General features: G+C 28.9%; 2 protein-coding genes across 3 annotated transcripts in view; both read right to left on the reverse strand.

Annotated features, from left to right (window-relative positions):
- Positions 1-699: 699 nt before the first annotated feature.
- On the reverse strand, positions 700-8,561 carry ctsbb (cathepsin Bb). The gene is made up of 10 exons (XM_067383338.1): positions 8,458-8,561; positions 7,147-7,270; positions 6,954-7,039; positions 5,058-5,172; positions 4,859-4,974; positions 4,669-4,754; positions 2,956-3,099; positions 2,754-2,870; positions 2,552-2,680; positions 700-875 (listed from the first exon to the last, which is right to left on the reverse strand). The coding sequence occupies exons 1-10, from the start codon at positions 8,463-8,465 to the stop codon at positions 799-801; spliced, it is 1,002 nt and encodes a 333-aa protein (XP_067239439.1). The 5' UTR covers positions 8,466-8,561; the 3' UTR covers positions 700-798.
- A 2,195-nt stretch (positions 8,562-10,756) lies between these two features.
- Positions 10,757-20,877, reverse strand: part of fdft1 (farnesyl-diphosphate farnesyltransferase 1) — a 13,619-nt gene continuing 3,498 nt past the window's right edge. The window contains exons 2-8 of one of the 2 annotated variants that reach the window (XM_067384522.1): positions 20,607-20,704; positions 18,475-18,658; positions 16,397-16,525; positions 16,012-16,203; positions 14,563-14,739; positions 13,129-13,281; positions 10,757-11,246 (exon numbers count right to left, since the gene is read on the reverse strand). In XM_067384522.1, the coding sequence (XP_067240623.1) occupies positions 11,025-11,246; positions 13,129-13,281; positions 14,563-14,739; positions 16,012-16,203; positions 16,397-16,525; positions 18,475-18,658; positions 20,607-20,704 (1,155 nt within the window). In that variant the 3' untranslated portion in view covers positions 10,757-11,024. Of the gene's footprint in view, positions 11,247-13,128; positions 13,282-14,562; positions 14,740-16,011; positions 16,204-16,396; positions 16,526-18,474; positions 18,659-20,606 lie in introns of both variants that reach the window. The other variant, XM_067384521.1, reaches the window with a different exon arrangement.

The raw sequence follows: 20,877 nt of genomic DNA on the forward strand, positions 1-20,877 counted from the left end.
CCCAACATGGCCCCGCCCCCTTTGTTGAGTGTTCTCGGGGGCGGGGTTTATGTACATTTAGGGGTTTGTGATGTCACTAACCCAGGAAGAAGCTCGTTGTAGTCCTTAAGCAGTCTCTCTTTGCATTGAACTTTGAGCGTCGTAACTTTACAGATGTTGTTTATGATCAAACAGCAACATTACACACTAACTAAAGTTAAAAAAGTGAAATCATAATCAACCACCGCTTTAAATAGAGCTTCTGTAGCTCCGCCCCTTTTCAGCGCTGCACTCGTTGTGTTGTGTCTTCTGGTTTGTATTTCCACAGATCTTACGGATTTATGAATGAACGGCTCTTTTTAAAATCTTTCCAGTCAACATTACAATGCTCAAGATAACTTTCATTAACTCTACAGTAAGTAAATCCACCAGCTAATTACTCTTTACTCAATTTTAAAGAACACTTTATATTCCAAAAAAGTGTCTATATAAGGAGAAATGTCTTAACTTCCTTTTTGAACATGAATTTGAAGTTGATATCACTAAAATTGAGGTTCCTGTGAAATTCTGTTTAGGTGCAGTACCAAAAATAGCCACCGGGTGACAAACACATTCCACATTCTCAATTCTGATCACTGTAATACTAATGAACATCATCATAAATTAAAGGCTGTACAATAAATATTACCATAATATAAAATGTATATGATATATCTTTATTTTTTCACATTACCATAACTGCTTTTAATCAATTGTTGTGTATTATTTTAGACCATGACAATGAGACACAGATGAGTTATATTTCGGTTTAGCGCAGGTTCACAGCTGAGGAACTCCCGCCACCATCTCACTCTCAATCCCGCACTCATCACGGCCTCTCAGGATCTTAAAATAACCTGCAGAAGACAAAACCTTCAGATAATGAACACTGTGTAGCGCTCGGCAGCAATAATAAAGGTTTGAAATTATTGTAAATGATAAATATTATACATTATTTTAGTAATAAGTTATATATCATAATAATTTCCACAAAATATTCTAAGATACTAGTTTTTTTTAAATATAAGAAACTTATATAAAAATGTATTATTTATTAATGTATTATTATTAAATTATTATAAATTATTATTATACATTATTTTAATTATATATATATATATATATATATATATATATATATATATATATATATATATATATATATATATATATATATATATATATAATTAAATAACGATTAAAGAATATCCAATATTAAAATAATGTATAATTATCATATATAGCCTACAAATTATTGTAATTACTATAAATTACTAGTATTAGTATTATACATTATTTTATTATACTTTATAATAAACGGTTATTATTATGAGATTAATTTCCACAAAATACAATATAAGAAATTATTATATTAATTATGCAATATTATTAAAAATATACTGCAATATGACTTGGAATATCCCTCAATTACTGTACATTATAAATATTATACATTATAAGAAATTATTATTATTATTATAATTTTCACAATAATTGCAATATAAGAAACTGCTATTAAAATTGTTTCTTAAAATATAAGGAACTATTATATAAAATATGCAATAATGTTAAAATAATGTATTATAATCACAATTTATAATAATTTTAATTATGTTTTAACTTTTTAATTTATTATTATATTTTGTTATGTTATTACTTTAACATATTTTAATATTAATTTATTTTAATATTTTGATATTTTATTTTATAATTGTATTTTAACATTTATTTTTAATTATTTTATAATTAAAAAATATTGTATTATATTTTATTATGTAGTTATTTCTTGTTTTTTGAAGTTATTTCAATATTTAGTTATTTTAATTTAGTTATTTTATTTTTTTATATTTATTTTAATATTTTGTTATTTTATTTTTGTTTATTTTTGTTCATTTTTAATATTTTATCTTGTTATTTAAAACTGTATCTTAAAATATGAGCAACTATTATATAAAATATGCAATAATATTAAGATAATGTATAATAATTTATAATAATTTTATTAATGTATAGTTTTAATTTATTTTTAAATTTTGTTGTTATTAGTGTAACATTTTAATATTAATTTATTTTAATATTTTGATACTTTATTTTATAATTGTATTTTAATATTTTGTTATTTTATTTTATAATTAAAAATATATTTTATTATATTTTATTTTATTATTAAGTTATTTCTTGTTTTTTAAAGTTATTTCAATATTTTGTTATTTTATTTTATTTTAGTTATTCTATTATTTGTATTTATTTTAATATTTTGTTATTTTAGTTTTTTATTTTTGTTCATTTTTAATATTTTATCTTGTTATTTAAAACTGTATCTTAAAATATGAGCAACTATTATATAAAATATGCAATAATATTAAAATAATGTATAATAATTACAGTTTAAAATACATGAATGTATTATTAAATAATAAATGAATGTAATTATTATACACAATATTTTGGCAATAAGTTATTATAATAAAAATGCAACAGTGTGCATCATCATCATCATCATCATCCAGCGGTGATCCGGGTCGGTTCTCACCGTTGTCGCCCCAGTCGGAGTTCCAGGAGTTGGCCACCAGCCAGTACGGCGTTCCCTTCTCTTCTCCCCAGCCCAGGATCTTCACGGCATGGCCGCCCAGTTCGGACCCGGTCACATGCTGGTAAACGCCTGAGAGATCAAACAGAATAACTGACCGGTTCTGCAGATGACCGCTAAAGACACATGATTAAAGCTCCCTGACCCGTCTTGTAGAGCAGGAAGTCCTCATAGACGGTGAAGGCCGCTTCCACCGGACCGTTGATGTACAGTTCAGTCATGATCTGCTGCTGGTCCGACGGGAGGTTGTACGCTTTATAGCCTGCAGGGGGCGACGGAGACACGTGACGTGAGGCGGTCGAGGCTTGGAAGCTTACAGACAGAAGAGGAAGGTGCAGTGAACTCACCGAAGTGCTTGTCCTGTTTGTAGGGGACGCTGTACTGCGGGATACAGGCCGCGTCACACTCCGGTGTGTCCTGCTCACCTGAACACGGCGGCCGGGTGCCGTTCACATGATGCTCACAGGGCGGGATGGTGTAGGGTCTGCAACCTAGAAGTGTTCAAAAACATCTATTTTATCATTAGATCCATTTTATTTTAATATTTGATGTTATTATTTTTTATTTATTTTAATGTTTATTTTTTATTTAAAATTTAAAATGATATTTCTTAATGTTTTTTCAATATTTTGTTATTTTACTTTATTTAAATAATATATAGTTATTTTATTGTATTTTTTTAATTATTATTATTACTTTTTTAAATAATTTTGTTATTTTTTATGTATTTTAATGTTTTATTTTATTTTTTATTTTAGTTTCATATTTAAATTTTTTATTTTTAAATTTTATTTTATTACTTTAACAAATTTTAATAATAATTTATTTTAATATTTAGATTTTTTTATATTTTATTTGATTATTTTGTTATTTCTAATTGTTATTATTTAAATATTATATCATTTGTTTATATATAGTTATTTTATTGTATTTCATTATTTATTTTATTTTTTTGTTTTTTATTTATTTTTGAATATTTTGTCAATTTATTTTATTTTCATATTTTGTTATTTAATGTTTTCAATTTATTTTAAGATTTTATTTTATTATTTTTTATATATTTTATTTTATCACTTTAACATATTTTAACATATTGTAACATTTATTTTATTATTAATTTATTTTAATATTTAGTTATTTTATTATTTTGTTATTTCTTGTTTTTTTATTTATTTCAATATTTTGTTTTATTGTATTCTATTATTCATTTTAATTATTTATTTTGTTTACTTTTATTGTTTTACCATGTTATTTTATAATTTTTTTTAATTTACTTTCATATTTACTTTTATTTTTAATTTGTTTTAATATTTTTTAAATGTATTTTAATATTTATTTTTTATTTAATTTTATTATTGTTTGTTATTTTTTGTTTTTTATTTATTTATTTCAATATTTTGTTGTTTTATTGTATTCTATTATTCATTTTATTTATTTTTGTTTATTTTTAGTATTTTATCTTATGTTATTGTTAATGGGTTTTTTATTTACTTTAATATTTAATTTTATTTTTAAGTTGTTTTAATATTTTTAAATGTATTTTAATATTTTTTTTAATTTTTTATTTAATTTTATTATTTTGTTATTTCTTGTTTTTTAATTCATTTTAATTATTTATTTTTGTTTATTTTTAGTATTTTATCTTATGTTATTTTTTATGTTTTTTTTAATTTACTTTAATATTGTATTGTATTTATTTTTTCTTTATTGTATTGTATTTATTGTATTTTATTTTAATGTTTTTATTTATTTTATTTTTCATTTTTATTGTAATATATTTATTTTAATATTTTAATTTAATATTTTATTTCTCCAGTGCACAAACCACATTATTGTACCAAAGTTGTATAGTTTTTTAATTATGATTCATGTCATTTCACACTTACATAAGTTTTTTGCAGAACACAAAAGGAGATATTTAGAATAATGTTCACGCCACAAAAGTGTGTTGCTGCAGATTTGACAAATGAAACTTTAATGTAAATCTACTATCCTTAACCTAAATTAGGAAAGGCTGTAAAGATCCAGATGGGATCACTGCTGTTCTGATCCAGACTCACCCTCATTGGAGCCATAAAGTCCTCCAGTCACCAGGCCGGATTTAGTCCAGTAGTCCCACGCTTCTGCCGGATAACCTCCAGAACACCTGCCTCAAACAAAGAGAACACAGATGTGACGGCTCAGTCAGTCAGATGTTTCTCCTGACAGTCGAGTGATGATGATGATGATGATGATGATGATGGGACGCACCCGAAGCCGCACTGATCGCAGCAGGACAGCAGGTCTTCAGCGGAGATCTCCACCGACACGTTTCCTTTGCTGTGGATGCAGATGCGGTCAGAGATGGCCTCGGCCGCCCCGAACGCCTGCGGACACACACACACACACAGGGTCATCACAGACGTCACACGTGTCAGAGTGTCTTCGCTCGTGTTGAGACGCTCTTTACCCAGCAGGACCCGCAGTTCCCCTGATCCCGGATCTGACCCAGGCTCTTGCAGTACGGCCACTCGGACCGCGGGTCGAAACTGTCCGGAAGCTTCACGTTGGTGGCGTGTTTCACCCTACAGGTGGAGAAAATTTATATTAAATAACTTGGTGAGTTTTCCATATATTTACTGAAATCATCAGATATTATTGAAGCTTTAACTTTTCATGCACTTTCAAAACCACTTGTTCAATATATTATAAAAACATTATTTTTTTAAGTGTGTGTAATAATCCTGTCATTGTATGTTACGAATATTAGTTCTTTGACTAATTGCTTTTTGTTCCTCTTTTGTATGTCGCTTTGGATAAATGCTTGAATGTAAATGTAATTAGGAAATATGTTTTACATAAAGAAAATTAAGCCTATTTTTAAAAGCATTTTTTCATTGTGACATTATTATTTTGCAAGACAATTTTGCACATTTACCCCCCTAAATTCTCATTACTGTAATGTGCTCATTAAATGTATTTATTTGATGTAATGTAGTGCGATTTGTCATTATTTGTCATTTTATTTATTTATTTATTTAAAATAGTGCAATTTTTGTTATTCTTTCTCATTGTTATTTATTTCATTACTTATTTAATATAGTGTAATTTTTATTTTAGCATTGCTCTTATTTATGTAATATAGTGCATTTTTTTCATTATTTGTCATTGTTATTTATTTATTTATTTAATATAGTGCAATTTTTGTCATTATTTCTAGTTATTTATTTATTTTAATTTATTTATTTAATACAGTGCAATTTTTGTCATTATTTCTCATTGTTATTTATTTATTTGTTTATTTATTTTAATTAATTTATGTAATATAGTGCAATTTTTGTCATTATTTCTCATTGTTATTTATTTATTTGTTTATTTATTTTAATTAATTTATTTAATATAGTGCAATTTTTGTCATTATTTCTCATTGTTATTTATTTATTTGTTTATTTATTTTAATTAATTTATGTAATATAGTGCAATTTTTGTCATTATTTCTCATTGTTATTTATTTATTTGTTTATTTATTTTAATTAATTTATGTAATATAGTGCAATTTTTGTCATTATTTCTCATTGTTATTTATTTATTTGTTTATTTATTTTAATTAATTTATTTAATACAGTGCAATTTTTGTCATTATTTCTCATTGTTATTTATTTATTTGTTTATTTATTTTAATTAATTTATGTAATATAGTGCAATTTTTGTCATTATTTCTCATTGTTATTTATTTATTTGTTTATTTATTTTAATTTATTTATTTAATATAGTGCGATTTTTGTCATTATTTCTAATTATTTATTTATTTTAATTAATTTATTTAATATACTGCAATTTTGTCATTATTTGTCATTGTTATTTATTTATTTATTTGTTTGTTTTAATTTATCCTTTAATATAGTGCAATTTTTGTCATTATTTCTAATTATTTATTTATTTTAATTTATTTATTTAATATAGTGCAATTTTGTCATTATATCTCATTGTTATTTTATTGTAGTGCAAATTAAATGTTGTACAATAAATATTACCATAATATATCAGCACTTTAAAATCTTTACTATAATGAGAGTTTAGTTTAATGAAAATGTATTAAGCATGTGAGTGAGACACGTACAGTTTTATTTCTTCTTCCCAATAAAATGTTAGTGTGCGTTAATCCCAGATATTATTGCAATAGAACAAAACACAGGTTTACATTCATGCATGCGGCAGATGCTTTTCAACTGATTGAACGACACAAATAAACACCAATCAAACAATATTAGCGTGCAAATTAACTGCATTTTAGAGAAAGATCTACTGAAATTTTAATGTGAAGTTTGTTTGAGTCTCATATGTGTCATGTGATCACGTCACTCACGTATCAGGCAGTCGGCGGCCCTTCAGCAGCGTCCCACAGAGAGACTTCAGATACCCGTCCTTCACATTCTGGAAATTCACACCCGCCTGTGAAGAAACGAAAGAGAGGGATGGAAAGAAAAGAGGAAGAGAGAGCGATAAACAGGTGCATCAGTCGTAATTCTGATGATGTGATACTGTAAAACCCCTCTGACCGTCCATGTGGTCTTGGCCGTATTGATGATGTTGACCATGTCATGTGACCCTGTGGAGAGCTGCGGGCGGCCACAGGTGACGGACAGCAGAGAGAACAGACACAGGAAACAGAGACGCGACATCCTGAGGAGGAAGGAAATGAGATTTATTACTGGCTCAGATATGTGGCTGATATTTCAGATTTAATATACATGTGAATAAGAAAATAAAAAATATATATATAATAGTAAAAATATATAAAATACATTTAAATCATATAAAATCTAAATTACAAATAGTTTTTTTATTTAAAAAATAATTTTAATTTCATTGCAATTTTTGATTACCCATATTTGTAATATTCATATGAATAAAAAAGAAAAATTAAGATTAATAAAAAAATAAGACTAACTAAAAAATATAAAACATTTAAATTACATCAAATAATTTAAAAAAATAAAATAAAATGGAACACAAAAAATAATTATTTTGAGATTTTTTAAATTAAAACTTGTTACAATTTCATTTAAATATTTGATTAACCATATACAGCTATGGAAAAAATTAAGAGACCACTCCAAGTTCAGAAATCAATGTTAAGTGGTCTCTTATTTTTTTCCATAGCTGTATATGTAATATTTATGTGAATAAAAATGAAAAATTAAGACTAATAAAAGTTAAAAATGCAAAACATATTTAAATTAGATAACATTTAAATTATAATAGAACACATAAAATAATTATTTTGAGATTTTTAAAAGAAAAAATTGTTACAATTTCATTTAAATATTTAATTAACCATGTATGTAATATTTATGTAAATAAAAAATACAAAAAAATATATATTTTGAGATTTTTTAAATTAAAACTGGCTACAATTTCAATGAAATATTTTGTAATATTTATGTGGATAAAAAATGCAAATAAAGACTTAATAAAAAATTAAGACAATAAAAAATATGAAATGTATTTAAATGCAAAAAATCTAACAAAATTATTATTTTAAATATACAAGTTACAATTTCATTGCAATATTTGATAATTCACATAAATATTATAAACATGGTTAGACAAATTAAGACTAATAAAAAATTAAAAAAATATAATTAGATTAAATTTCAATAAATAAAATACAATTATTTTGATTTTTTTTTTATTAAAACTTGTTACATCATAGAAATATTTGATTTTCCATATTTAGTCTATAAAAGTTACATTTTTGAAGGATTATGCTATATTTGCAATTGTTAATATCAAGATAAAAATGTCTCCGATAAAATCAAAATAATTTCAAAACATTAAACACTAATATGACGAAAACAAGCCGTTACCTGAGCATCAGATTCTGTTCCTCGTCTCTCAAGCTGAAGATTCACAACGCCACAAAACGTGAAGTTTGCTCCGTTAAAAACCCTCATCATGTGACCGACTGTCAGGTGTCTTTTACAGCGTCACAAGACAAGCAAAGGTCTAAATCTCAGAAAGTGTTTATGCTGCAGGTGTAACATCACCTGACCAACACATTTATACAACTTTTCCTTAAAAAAAACCCAACAGAAACAAAAATGTCACAATAATAGACAGAGTTTGCAGGATTTTTCTTCATTCCTAAAAGCTAAAACATGCATCAATGAATCAAACGAGACATTTGAATATATTCATATTCTCTAAATTTATTTACAAATCAAACTCCCACATTACATAGCAATGCTAAATAAACCGAATGTTGGTATGTACAAGCTTTTCCACATAAAAGCTGAATATTAAGGACACTTTGCAGTCGTACGGCAGATAATCTTCACTCCGCAGCGACTGAATAATTAAACTGATCCGATGAAAATGGACCAATTCATGTGCAAAACCAGAACTATGATCCAGTGGACGTCAAACATTTCCACACGTATGATCTTCAAAACCACATGACACCTGACAAAACCACGTCTGGGTCATTTTCCACCCCATAATCAAGACGGAAAAAGTATTTTTGGACATTATTTTTTTAAATGCACTGAGAAATTGTGCAGAAATTAATTAATTATAATGCAACAAATCATAATGGTCCTAAAACTTGAGAGCTATTAAAGGTAAAACAAACAAATTTCTGTCTAAAGGACAGATTATTTTTATATTGTAATAAAGACTGTTTTCTGCACGTTGATGGAACAAAAAAAAAAACACAGAAAAAAAAAAGAAAAAAAAATCAACAAAAACTTCAGCGTCAGAAAATGACTTTACAATAATTTTCTTTGAGAGTCTCAGATGAAGCTCGAAGAACGTCCGTCAAAGACGCAATTACTGTAACCGGACAACCGGATGAACCTCAGGAACACGTGCAGGTCATATTTCACCACAAAAACACAGAAATTAAATATTTAAGCTATATATGACTGATGACTATACATATAATTATATATATACACTACCAGTCAAAAGTGTGGAAACATTACTATTTTTAATGTTTTTGAGCAAAGTCTCTTATGCTCATTAAGGCTCCATTTATTTAGTCATAAATACAGAAAAAACAGTAATATTGTGAAATATTATTACCATTTAAAATTATGGTTTTCTATTTTAATATACTTTAAAATGTAATTTATTCCTGTGATCAAAGCTGAATTTTCAGCATCATTACTCCAGTCTTCAGTGTCACATGATCCTTCAGAAATCATTCTAATATGATGATTTATTATCAATGTTGAAAACAGTTGTGCTGCTTAATATTATTTTATAACCCGAGACACTTTTTCAGGAGTATTTGATGAATAAAATTAAAAAACAAATCAGCATTTATTCAAAATATAAATCTTTACTATCACTTTATCAATTTAACACATCCGTGCTGAATAAAAGTATTAATTTCTTTCAAAAAAAAGAAAAAGAAAAAAAAATACTGACCCCAAACTTTTGAACGTTAGCGTATATTGTTACAAAAGATTTATATTTTAAATAAATGCTGATATTTTTTAACTTTTTATTCATCAAAGAATCCTGAAAAAGTATCACAAGTTATAAAATAATATTAAGCAGCACAACTGTTTCCAACATTGATAATAAATCATCATATCAGAATGATTTCTGAAGGATCATGTGACACTGAAGACTGGAGTAATGATGCTGAAAATTCAGCTTTGATCACAGGAATAAATTACATTTTAAAGTATATTAAAATAGAAAACCATAATTTTAAATGGTAATAATATTTCACAATATTACTGTTTTTTCTGTATTTATGATGAAATAAATGGAGCCTTAATGAGCATAAGAGACTTTGTTCAAAAATATTAAAAATAGTAATGTTTCCACACTTTTGACTGGTGGTGTGTGTGTATATGTGTGTATATATATATATATATATATATATATATATATATATATATATATATATATATATATATATATAATATATATAAAATGCATAAATATAAATTACATTTATAAAAACTACATTCACATACATACATACATATATAAATATATAAATTAAAATATAAATTATATATAATATATAGGTATATATATGTGTGTATATATATATATATATATATATATATATATATATATATATATATATATATATATATATATATATATTATAAAATTACATTTACTTAATTCATATTTCATATTCATACATTTACTTAATTCTTTTTTAAATAAAAATATATGTTTTTAATTTTATTTGTGTAAAAAAATATTTTACAAAGTCAAAAATCATAATAGGCTTAATTTTCTTAATGCAAAATATTATTTCTTATTTTTTCTCGCTTGAGAAAAATGAGGTGAAACATGAGCTGGACGTGTGTGTTTGTGAGATTCACCTAAATAAAAAAATAACCTAAAAATCCCGAGCCCTTCGCAAGCCTGTTCTGGCAGGTTCGGGCGTTCGGAGGGAAGCGTCTCAGTGTCCCTGCATGTCTGCGCCCCCTGGTGGCCCCGCCGTGGCGTTCAGGTACTGCCAGCTGAGGGCCGCCAGCAGCATGGCCGCCGACACGTACACCGGAGAGATGTGGTGCGCTCGGGACGACAGCGCCGCTCCGGACAGGCTCTTCTCACAGATGAGATTCAGGATACACAGAGTCTTTTCCCGGGACGGATCCGTGACGGAGACTTTCTGCAGGATCTGTGGGGGAGGGACGGGATTACACACCAGGATCAGGATTACAGGAGTAAACGGATCATCTGCCCATATATACACACACTACTGTTCAAAAGTTTGGGGTCAAAATGCGAAAATTTATTTTATTTTATTCATCAAGAATACATTAAATTGATCAAAAGTGACAGTAAAGACATTTATAATGTTTCTGTTTCAAATAAATGTTGTTCTTTTGAACTTTCTATTCAGAAAAGAATCCTGAAAAATAACATGTCACGATTTCCACAAAAATATGAACACTGATAATAATCATAAATGTTTCTTGAGCATCAAATCATCATATTAGAATGATTTCTGAAGGATCATGTGACACTGAAGACTGGAGTAATGATGCTGAAAATTCAGGAATAAATTACACTTTACTATATATTCACATAGAAAACAGCTGATTTACATTGTAAAAATATTTAACAATTTTGGTGTATTTTTGATCAAATAAATGCAGCTTTGGAGAGTCAGCGTTTTTGAACAAATCTCTTGAGTGAATGATTCAATGACTCACTCATTCAGACTTCACTTGTTTCATTACTGAATGAATCAGTGTTTTTGAACAAATCTCCTGAATGAATGATTCAATGACTCACTCGTAAAGGCTTCACTTGTTTCATTACTGGATGAATCAGCGTTTTTGAACAAATCTCCTGAATGAATGATTCAATGACTCACTCATTCAGACTTCACTTGTTTCATTACTGAATGAATCAGTGTTTTTAAACGAATCCCTCGAGTGAATGATTCAATGACTCACTCAAAGATATGTGCTGCGTTCCAATTCGCCTACTTATACTACGCCCTAAAAGTATGTACTCTTTCTGTGAACAAAAAGTACTTACTTTTGAGTGTGTAGTAAAAGAGTAGACAAGCTTTGGGACATACTAACACGTCATACAATTGCATCTTTTCTCTCTGTCGCATCCAGTCACCGTAAACTGCCCTGTCAATCATCTTACATCCTCCACATTTCATTTAGTTAATTTCCTACCGTATCGGAGAGAAATGCAGCACGTTGATCTGCAGTCACGAGTCTTTCATGTGGAGAACTGTCCTCATATTAATGCATAATGATGAATTTAAAAGTTAATGGCCATTCGGATCTTTATAAAAGTCCACATTGGTATTTGCAGATGAAAAATAACACGGGTAACATTAAATATATATTTTCTATCAGGTTAAAATGATTATTAGTCACTCAAATCTCTCAGCGTCGATCGCGCGTATCCGCCATGTTTTGTAGTTTTTAACACTTTTTACTCGTGTTTGTAGTTCTGAACTGAATCCTCGTCCAATGCGCAATGGGTTGTGGGCAATATTAGCCTCTATAGTGTGCACGGATCCACACTTCGAAAATCTACCGGAAATAATAGACCATCCGGGGACTTTTGGCATACTCTTTTCAACATACTATGCTTTGGGACACACTTATTTTAATCTCACATGCTATTTAGGATGGATAGTATGGACATTGGAACGCAGGGCTTGTTTCGTTACTGAATGAATCAGTGTTTTTGAACGAATTTCTTGAGCGAATGATTCAATGACTCACTCATAAAGACTTCACTTGTTTCATTGCTGGATGAATCAGTGTTTTTGAACAAATCTCTTGACAAATATATTTTTTAACAGTCACTTGTCGCCACCTACAGGTGTAATTATGTAATTGATACAATCTTTATTCGAAGCATCAAGTTACTTTCAGAAGGTGATTTACTCTATTTTAAACTCTACTGTAGACATCAGTGTTTATATCTGAACTATAAACTTTTATCTCAGTACTTCTGTGATCATCTGAATGATTGTAAGAGAGAAATAATGATACTGAGTGATTGAAAATAAATAAAGGACGCACCTCCTGACTGTACTGAGCGATGATGCTCTGAACGGCGCCCATGTTTGTGGCCTGCATCATGAGCGTCACCGCCTGACCCTTCCGGATCTTCACCACACCCTGAAACACCTGAGGATTGTTGTAGCACGCAGACAGAGTCGCTATCGCCATCACCTGACCGGAGGAAGAACACGACTACAACAATCAGCATCAGCAAGCTCTTTCTGAGGACACCAACATGTGCAAACATTCACAGCACAAAAATGAGTAAAACCACCATAACGATCACTATATTCATAAAGCACAGATCATGTTATTTACATGCAAATTTATAACTACAGTACTATACTATCTTTTTTTCATATTTTGAATTAGTTTTTAGAATTTTCCATTTTAATTTTGTTACACTTTTAGCCATTTTTATTAGTTCTTTTTTATGTATATTTACATATTAATTAATTTCAGTCATTTTACTTTTAGTAATTATAGTACCTCAACCTAAATTAAACAAATATTAGACACTTTGTAACTGAAAAGTGTAAGTTTTATTATTTTTATTTTATTTATTATTTTAATATTCTATTTTGAATTAGTTTCAGTTTTTAGTTTTCAGTTATTTTAATCATTTTGTTGTGCATTTTAGTCGTTTTTATTAGTTTTAGTTTTTTTTTAAATATATTTAGTTTTTATTTAATTTGTTTCAGTTTTAATTTTAGTAATTTTAGTACTTCAAATTAAACTAAACAAATATTAGACACTACGCAACTGAATTAAAATAATTTTAAGTTTTTAATATACTATTTTAATTCAGTTTTAATTTTTAGTTTCACTTTTCACGTTAATTTAGTTAGATTTAATAATTTTGTTGTGCGTTTAAGTTGTTTTTTTAGTTTTTTAAGTCTATTTAGTTTTTATTAATTTATTTAAGTTTCAGTTTTAGTCATTTTAATACTTCCAAGTTAAACAATTTTTTTTTGCCTTTGCAATTAACTAATATATATATAAAATAAATTTAAAAATATTAAAAAGACTCACATTAATTGACACATTAATTGACATAAAATAAGCATTAACAGGGAAAAAAATTATTTATTATTATTATTTTTTTTTTTTTTTCCCGTTAATGTTTATTTTATGCCTTTTTAATATTTTTAGTTTTAGATTGAGTTAATGATAACAACACTGAGTCTAACGGATGTTTAGAAAACAAGTGGAAAACAAATGCGTTGTGTCTGAACGGCCACTTACACTTCTGCAAAATTAGTTTTTAAAACCATTCAATTTCAATATCCTCTCCATTTATTTCTATAATCTGCACTCTAGTAGCATTAGATGTGCTCACGATCCCTGTGTGAGACCCGAACACGCTTTAGTGTTCATAAACGCCATTAAACTGGACACAAACAGACGAAGGTGCGGGCGGTCAGTGTCAGAGATGAAGGCAGTGCGTCACACCTGAGGAATGGCACAGAAGTTGAAGACGCTCTGGTTGCGGAGTCGGGACAGGTACGCGATGACATCAGGGACGTGGCGGAGGGCGTCGGTCACCAGCAGGTTGAGGCAGGACAGGGCGGAGCTCAGGTGCTGAGGCTGGGCCAAATCCTCCAGACGGGACGCAAACTGACTCCAGGCCTGCAGAAACAACCAGCAATAATAAGCCTCGGTTTAACCGCAAAACACAGCAAGTTCCTTTACTACATACAGTGCAATAAAGGAAGATTTTATGTCATTTTAATGTAAAATAGAGTTAAATGTGCAGATTTTGGAAGTAAAAACAAACTCATCTTTTAATTTACAGTGAATAACTAAACTGTTTGCAGTCTAATTACACTTTTACTTTTATAAAGTACCTTCTCTATTGTCTATTATTTTATGCTTTTTATGTTTTTATTTTATTTTATTTTATTTTAAAATAAAATAAAATAAAATAAAATAAAATAAAATAAAATAAAATAAAATAAAATAAAAAAATTAGTGGCCTGGCAACATTTCTGATTTTCATTTAGTTTAAGCATTAAAATAAATCAAATTAAATCAAACGAAACACTAAAACTTTATATTCACAAAATGACTAAAAATAAATAAAAATATATGAAAACAGAAAATATAAAAATAATATCTAATTTAAAAAAAAAATATTTATTAGGGTCATGTATCATGTACATATTAGGGTCTATGTATAATTATATAATTATATTATTGCTAACTAAAATTAAAACAATACAAAATTACTAGAATTTAATTACTAGAAATAAAATAATAAAATAAAATAAAATAAAAATATTTTTAGATAGTGGCCTGGCAACATTTCTGATTTCCATTTAGTTTAAGCATTAAAATAAATCAAATTAAATCAATTAAATCCAAATTATCAAACTAAACACTAAAACTTTATATTCACAACAACAAAATGGCTGAAAAATAAATAAAAATATATGAAAACAGAAAATATAAAAATAAAATCTAATTAAAAAAATAATTATATATATATATATATATATATATATATATATATATATATATATATATATATATATATATATATATATATTTATATATATATATATAACTATAAATGATACTAAAATAAAACTGGTAAAAAAAAAAATTATACTATTACTCTTAAGATGCATATAATCAGTATATAAAATATGAAAAGTTCAGTCCCATAAAACCTAAAATGAGACGCTGCTCAGCCAGTGAAAACCAGAGGCTGACATTATCCAAATTAGTTACAAACCTAAGACTGGAATTACTAATTGCTTGTTTCTTTTGGGAGACAATAACTCAATTTATCTGAAACTCTGCAGACGCTTTACATTCACAAACGGCTCGATTACACACGGGATGAAAGGTAATATCCCAAAAAGCATGACAGGGCATGTGTGTTGATGCTGGATGTACCTCCTGCGGCCAGAAGGCCCGTCCCTGCTGCTGGTCCTCCAGATAGTCCCTGATGATGTTGGTCTTCTGGAGGAACAGACCCATGGAGTTGGCCAGCTCCGTGTCCCGGCCCACCTCAACATCCTCCAGCTGGGACGCTGAGAAGAGTCGGGACAGCCCGATCCCCACCAGACCCGCCACGTAATGACAGTACTGCAGGGAAAACAGGGCCATTAACATGCTGATTTATGCTAAAAGCACAGCTGGACACATGTTTACAACATCGTACATGACAAATATCTCATGCAGAGATGCTTTAAGATGACAGTGAAGCACTTCTGCTGAGTTATACGATTATAAATCTACATAAGCATCAAACACGCATGTGAGACGGTGTGAAGTTTACTTTGTCCCACTCCTTCATTGAAGCAACTTTCTTCTCCAGGAATTCAGCCATTCCTACACCCATCCGGTGACAGATGTCTGAAATGACGTCCCGATACTCTTGGCCCAAGTTCCTGAACTCCACTGAAATCTGAAGAGAATGATAATAAAAAATATTAAAAACATAGAAATAGCATAAAATAATAAACAATAAAGAAACTAGTATACATTATAGTAAAGGAGCAATTTAAAATGCAGCATTTTGCAAAGGCATCAGGACTGCAAACATGAAGAAAAATTTTCCACTGTTTATTTGCTGGTTTTAGTGAGTCACATGAAACCTGGGGTTTAAATAAATTATTTAAAATTTTTATTTTTGATAACATTTTTCTTATTCAAAATTTAAATGATTAAAATGTGATTGAAAATGAAAAAAAAAAATTTTTGCTAAAGGCTCTGATGTCTTTAACATTAATAAATATATTAAAGTTAATAAATATATTAACTAATTTAAAAGTTAATATATTTGTACAAAAATGCTAATTATTGTACATAATTAAATTTATGTTGATTTACAAAATATATATTATATTATATTATTATTAAACACACACACACACGTTTAATAATAATTTAATAATAGATTTTTTTAATAAATATATATATAATATTTAATATTTGTAAAATATTATATATTATGTATTATACAATATTACTATAATATATGATTAAGTAAAATTATTAAAATGATTTTTTAAATAATTTAAAATAATTAGATAATATTTTAAATAATAATTTCTAATAATTATTTTTAGTTTTTGTTATCAATTATGTACATTAGGATCTTGTGTATAATTATTATATTAATATTATTATTATTATAATATAAAATATTATATACTAAAAATTTATTATTATATACTATAATTTTATATACTATAAAAATGATATTATTGTTAACTAAAATTAAAACAATAAAAAAAAATGTGATTACTAGAAATAAAAAAAATAAATAAAATAATTTTATTTCAGAGTGGCAAGGCAACATTTCTCATTTTCATTTACGTTTAAGCATTAAAATAAATCAAATTAAATCGATTAAAACTAAAAACTAAAACTATATATTCAAAAACACAAAATGTTAATTATAAAATTATATATTTTTTTCTAAATATATTTTGTAAATAATTTAATTAAATATTACATATATATATATATATATATATATATATATATATATATAAATAATGTTACTATAATATTATATATTATATAATATTACTATAATATATTATATAAGTAAAATTATTTAAATGATTTTTTTTGACGTTTTTATTTCTCTTGTTATCATTGTACTTATTTTTTACCTTTTAACTTTGTACTCTTTTCTATGGAAGAGGATTAGGGCCAAGCGATAATAAAAAAATAAAACCATCTCGAGATTAAAGTTGTTAAATTACGAGAAAAAAATCGTTAAATTTCGAGAAAAAAGTCGAGATAAAATGTTGAGAATAAAGTCATTAAATTACGAGAAAAAAGCAGTTAAAATATTGAGAAAAAAGTCAAGATAAAATGTTGAGAATAAAGTCATTAAATTACGAGAATAAACTTGTTAAATTACGAGAACAAATTCGTTAAATTACAAGAATAAATTTGTTAATTTAATGACTTTATTCTCAACATTTTATCTTGACTTTTTTCTCTAAATTTAACGAGTTTTTTTCTCGTAATTTAAAGAGTTTATTCTCAACATTTTATCTCGACTTTTTTCTCGTAATTTAACAACTTTAATCTCGAGATGGTTTTTTTTATTATTGCTTGGCCCTAATCCTCTTCCGTACTTTTCTGTGTAAAGCGCTTTGAGAAGTAACATTGAGAACGCGCTATATAAAATAATTTTATTATTATTATTCATAACAGCGATTAGAATTTGGGGGTAAAATGTGTTATCATCAAAACAATGCCAACAAATTAATAATGTCAATGCAAAAAAAAAAAAAAATCCTAAAAATATGGTCCTGAAACAGGCCTATTTATGCAAAACACAACTTTCTTTTTGATTTTCGGTGACATAATGAGACACACTGTGGCGGGACTGACCGTGGGGAAATCCTCCAGGACCCGTCGGTCTTTCTCTCTGCTCTCTGTGAAGCACCATTCGGGCTGATACAGGAACGTGTGGAAGTCGTGCAGCAGCGGGACCTTCTTCTCCAGCGGGATGGTCATGTCGTCTTCTACAGTGTCCAGGGCTCGTAGAACCAGGTAGAAAATACACACGGCATGCCTGAGCGAGACGTTAATGATTTAATATCCGTGGAAAAGCAACAGAGAATGTGCAGGAAGTCAAGAACGAGATTTGCATTGGATTGATAAACGACACTGAGTGTGAACAAACATGATTGAGCATCAAGCAGAAGTGAGCTGCTGATAAAAATACAACACGGCTGCATCGGTGACCCTCAGCTGACCCCAAAATGGTAAAGGTTTTGGCACTTTTTTACCAACACACGCACAAAAAAATAAATCATGGACATGATCTGAAAAGGTTAAGTGGTCCTGAAAAAAATAGTCACACTTGTACTGTCCAACAAAGTGCATTGGAAATTAATGGGAAGTGAATTTCACCTAGTGGAAGCGTTTGGTACTGCACCCAAACAATGTTACTGAAAGCTCATTTTTTGAGATATCAATCTCAAATTTGGTACACAACTTGTTTAGATTTATGCCTTTGATTTTATTCACAGTTTTACAATAAAACATGTTTTGGAAAATTTATATTTCATATAAAATATATATATAAAAAAAATAGTATTTTTATGCATTTTTCATAATAATAAACTTTATCACTTCAGCAATAATCTGAATCTGAAAAAGTGTCTTTATAAAAAGACCAAACTTCAGTCTGTGATCCAAAGCATTCAACACTAGTGTACGCACACAGTCGAGCGCACAACCTTGCAAAGTATACTAATGCATACATATGCGTTCGACGCATGCGCAGTTTCAAGCAATCACGAGCTACAACCCATGTAAATATATTTGTATTCTTTCATGCTAAAGTTGTATAAAATAAGGGGACTTTTTAACCTCTTCACACAATCTGTCATCTATGTAGGCCTCTACTGTCACTGCAGCTTGCATGCGTCGACTACCTTGTGAATCAACACCCCCAGGGCACCACTGCCACCTTGTGGATAAACGAATTACTGCAAAAAAAAAATTATGAGCCCTATTTTAACTATCTAAGCGCATGTGCACTTAGGGCATGTCCAAATCCACTTTCACTAGTTCATCGACTGGAAAAATGGTCGCCCGGCACATGGTCTAAAAGGGTTGTCCCTATTCTCTTAATGAGTAATGGGTGTGTTTTGATTGTAACGTGCAATAAACCAATCAGAGTCTCATCTCCCATTCCCTTTAAAAGCCAGTTGCGCTTGCGCCATGGCGGATTCTCTATTTACATGGCAGAATTTGCACGTGGAAAAACGAAACGCTTCGTTAAAGGGGCTCTATGTAAGAATGACAGCTAGTGGTTGAAAAGGGTACCGCAGTTCAAATTCAAAATATATACAAGTACACAAAAATCCGGCGGTGCGTGCATGATTTATAAATCGAGGGAACGAAATAGTAAATCGTGCGCACGTTATAGTAAACCAAGGGAACGAAATATAAATTGTGCGCATGAGTGAGCCTACTATTTTTTTTCCTGCAGGTCATGTACGTTCGCATAAAAAGTATACTTTGGTCTTTAGGCTACGACAGTTTAAGTTGCACATTTTGTTTTCAGTTCTATGCTTAAAAAGTGATAAACAGGTAATAAATTGATCATAACTATAATTTAGTACCATAAAATCCCCTAAAAATACAAAACATTATCAAACTAAAATACAGTACATTCGTTTGAAAAAAAAAATAATACTATGGATGGAACTGCTTGGTTATAAACATTCTTCAAAATATATTCCTTTGTGTTCAGCAGAACAAAGACATTTATACAGATTTGAGGGTCAGTAAATGATGACAGGATTTTCATTTTTGGGTGAACTGTTCCTTTAAGAGAAAAGTTCCTCAAGGTCATTTATATATAGATACAAATCTTGCAAACAAGTAAAAGCCACCCTAAATGCATCCAAAATGTGCATATGCATCTCTTAAAACCCTGTTGCACAGTGAGGAGCGTCTTTAAAGCTGTTGTTTACTAAGTGAGGTCACGCCTCTCCAGAAAGTCTTACCGCAGTTCTCCATCCAGGGCCTGAATCACCGCCGCGAAGCTCCGGCTGGTCTGGTTCAGATACACGTAGCAGGTCCGCAGGGTTTCGCTCATGGAGTCCTGGTAGGAGAAACACACATACGCGGGGTGTCGGTGAGCTCTGAGCGGGTGAGGAGGGCGGGCCACCAGCCGCCCTTCCTGCGCGCTGCGCCGCCCGCCAGTGAGCACCGACCGCGGGGAGCCGCGCAGCGAGAACGAGCGCTTGAGCACGGAGAACGACACTGCGCTCTTTC

The sequence above is a fragment of the Chanodichthys erythropterus genome, chromosome 4, assembly GCF_024489055.1.
Source record: "Chanodichthys erythropterus isolate Z2021 chromosome 4, ASM2448905v1, whole genome shotgun sequence".
Classification (NCBI taxonomy): domain Eukaryota; kingdom Metazoa; phylum Chordata; class Actinopteri; order Cypriniformes; family Xenocyprididae; genus Chanodichthys; species Chanodichthys erythropterus.

Coding starts and splice junctions, on each gene's coding strand:
- ctsbb (XM_067383338.1), bottom strand. Junction 7,040..7,146: donor CGGCCAAGACCACATGGACG/GTCAGAGGGGTT, acceptor GTTTCTTCACAG/GCGGGTGTGAATTTCCAGAA. Junction 5,173..6,953: donor GGCCGCCGACTGCCTGATAC/GTGAGTGACGTG, acceptor CTCCACCTGTAG/GGTGAAACACGCCACCAACG.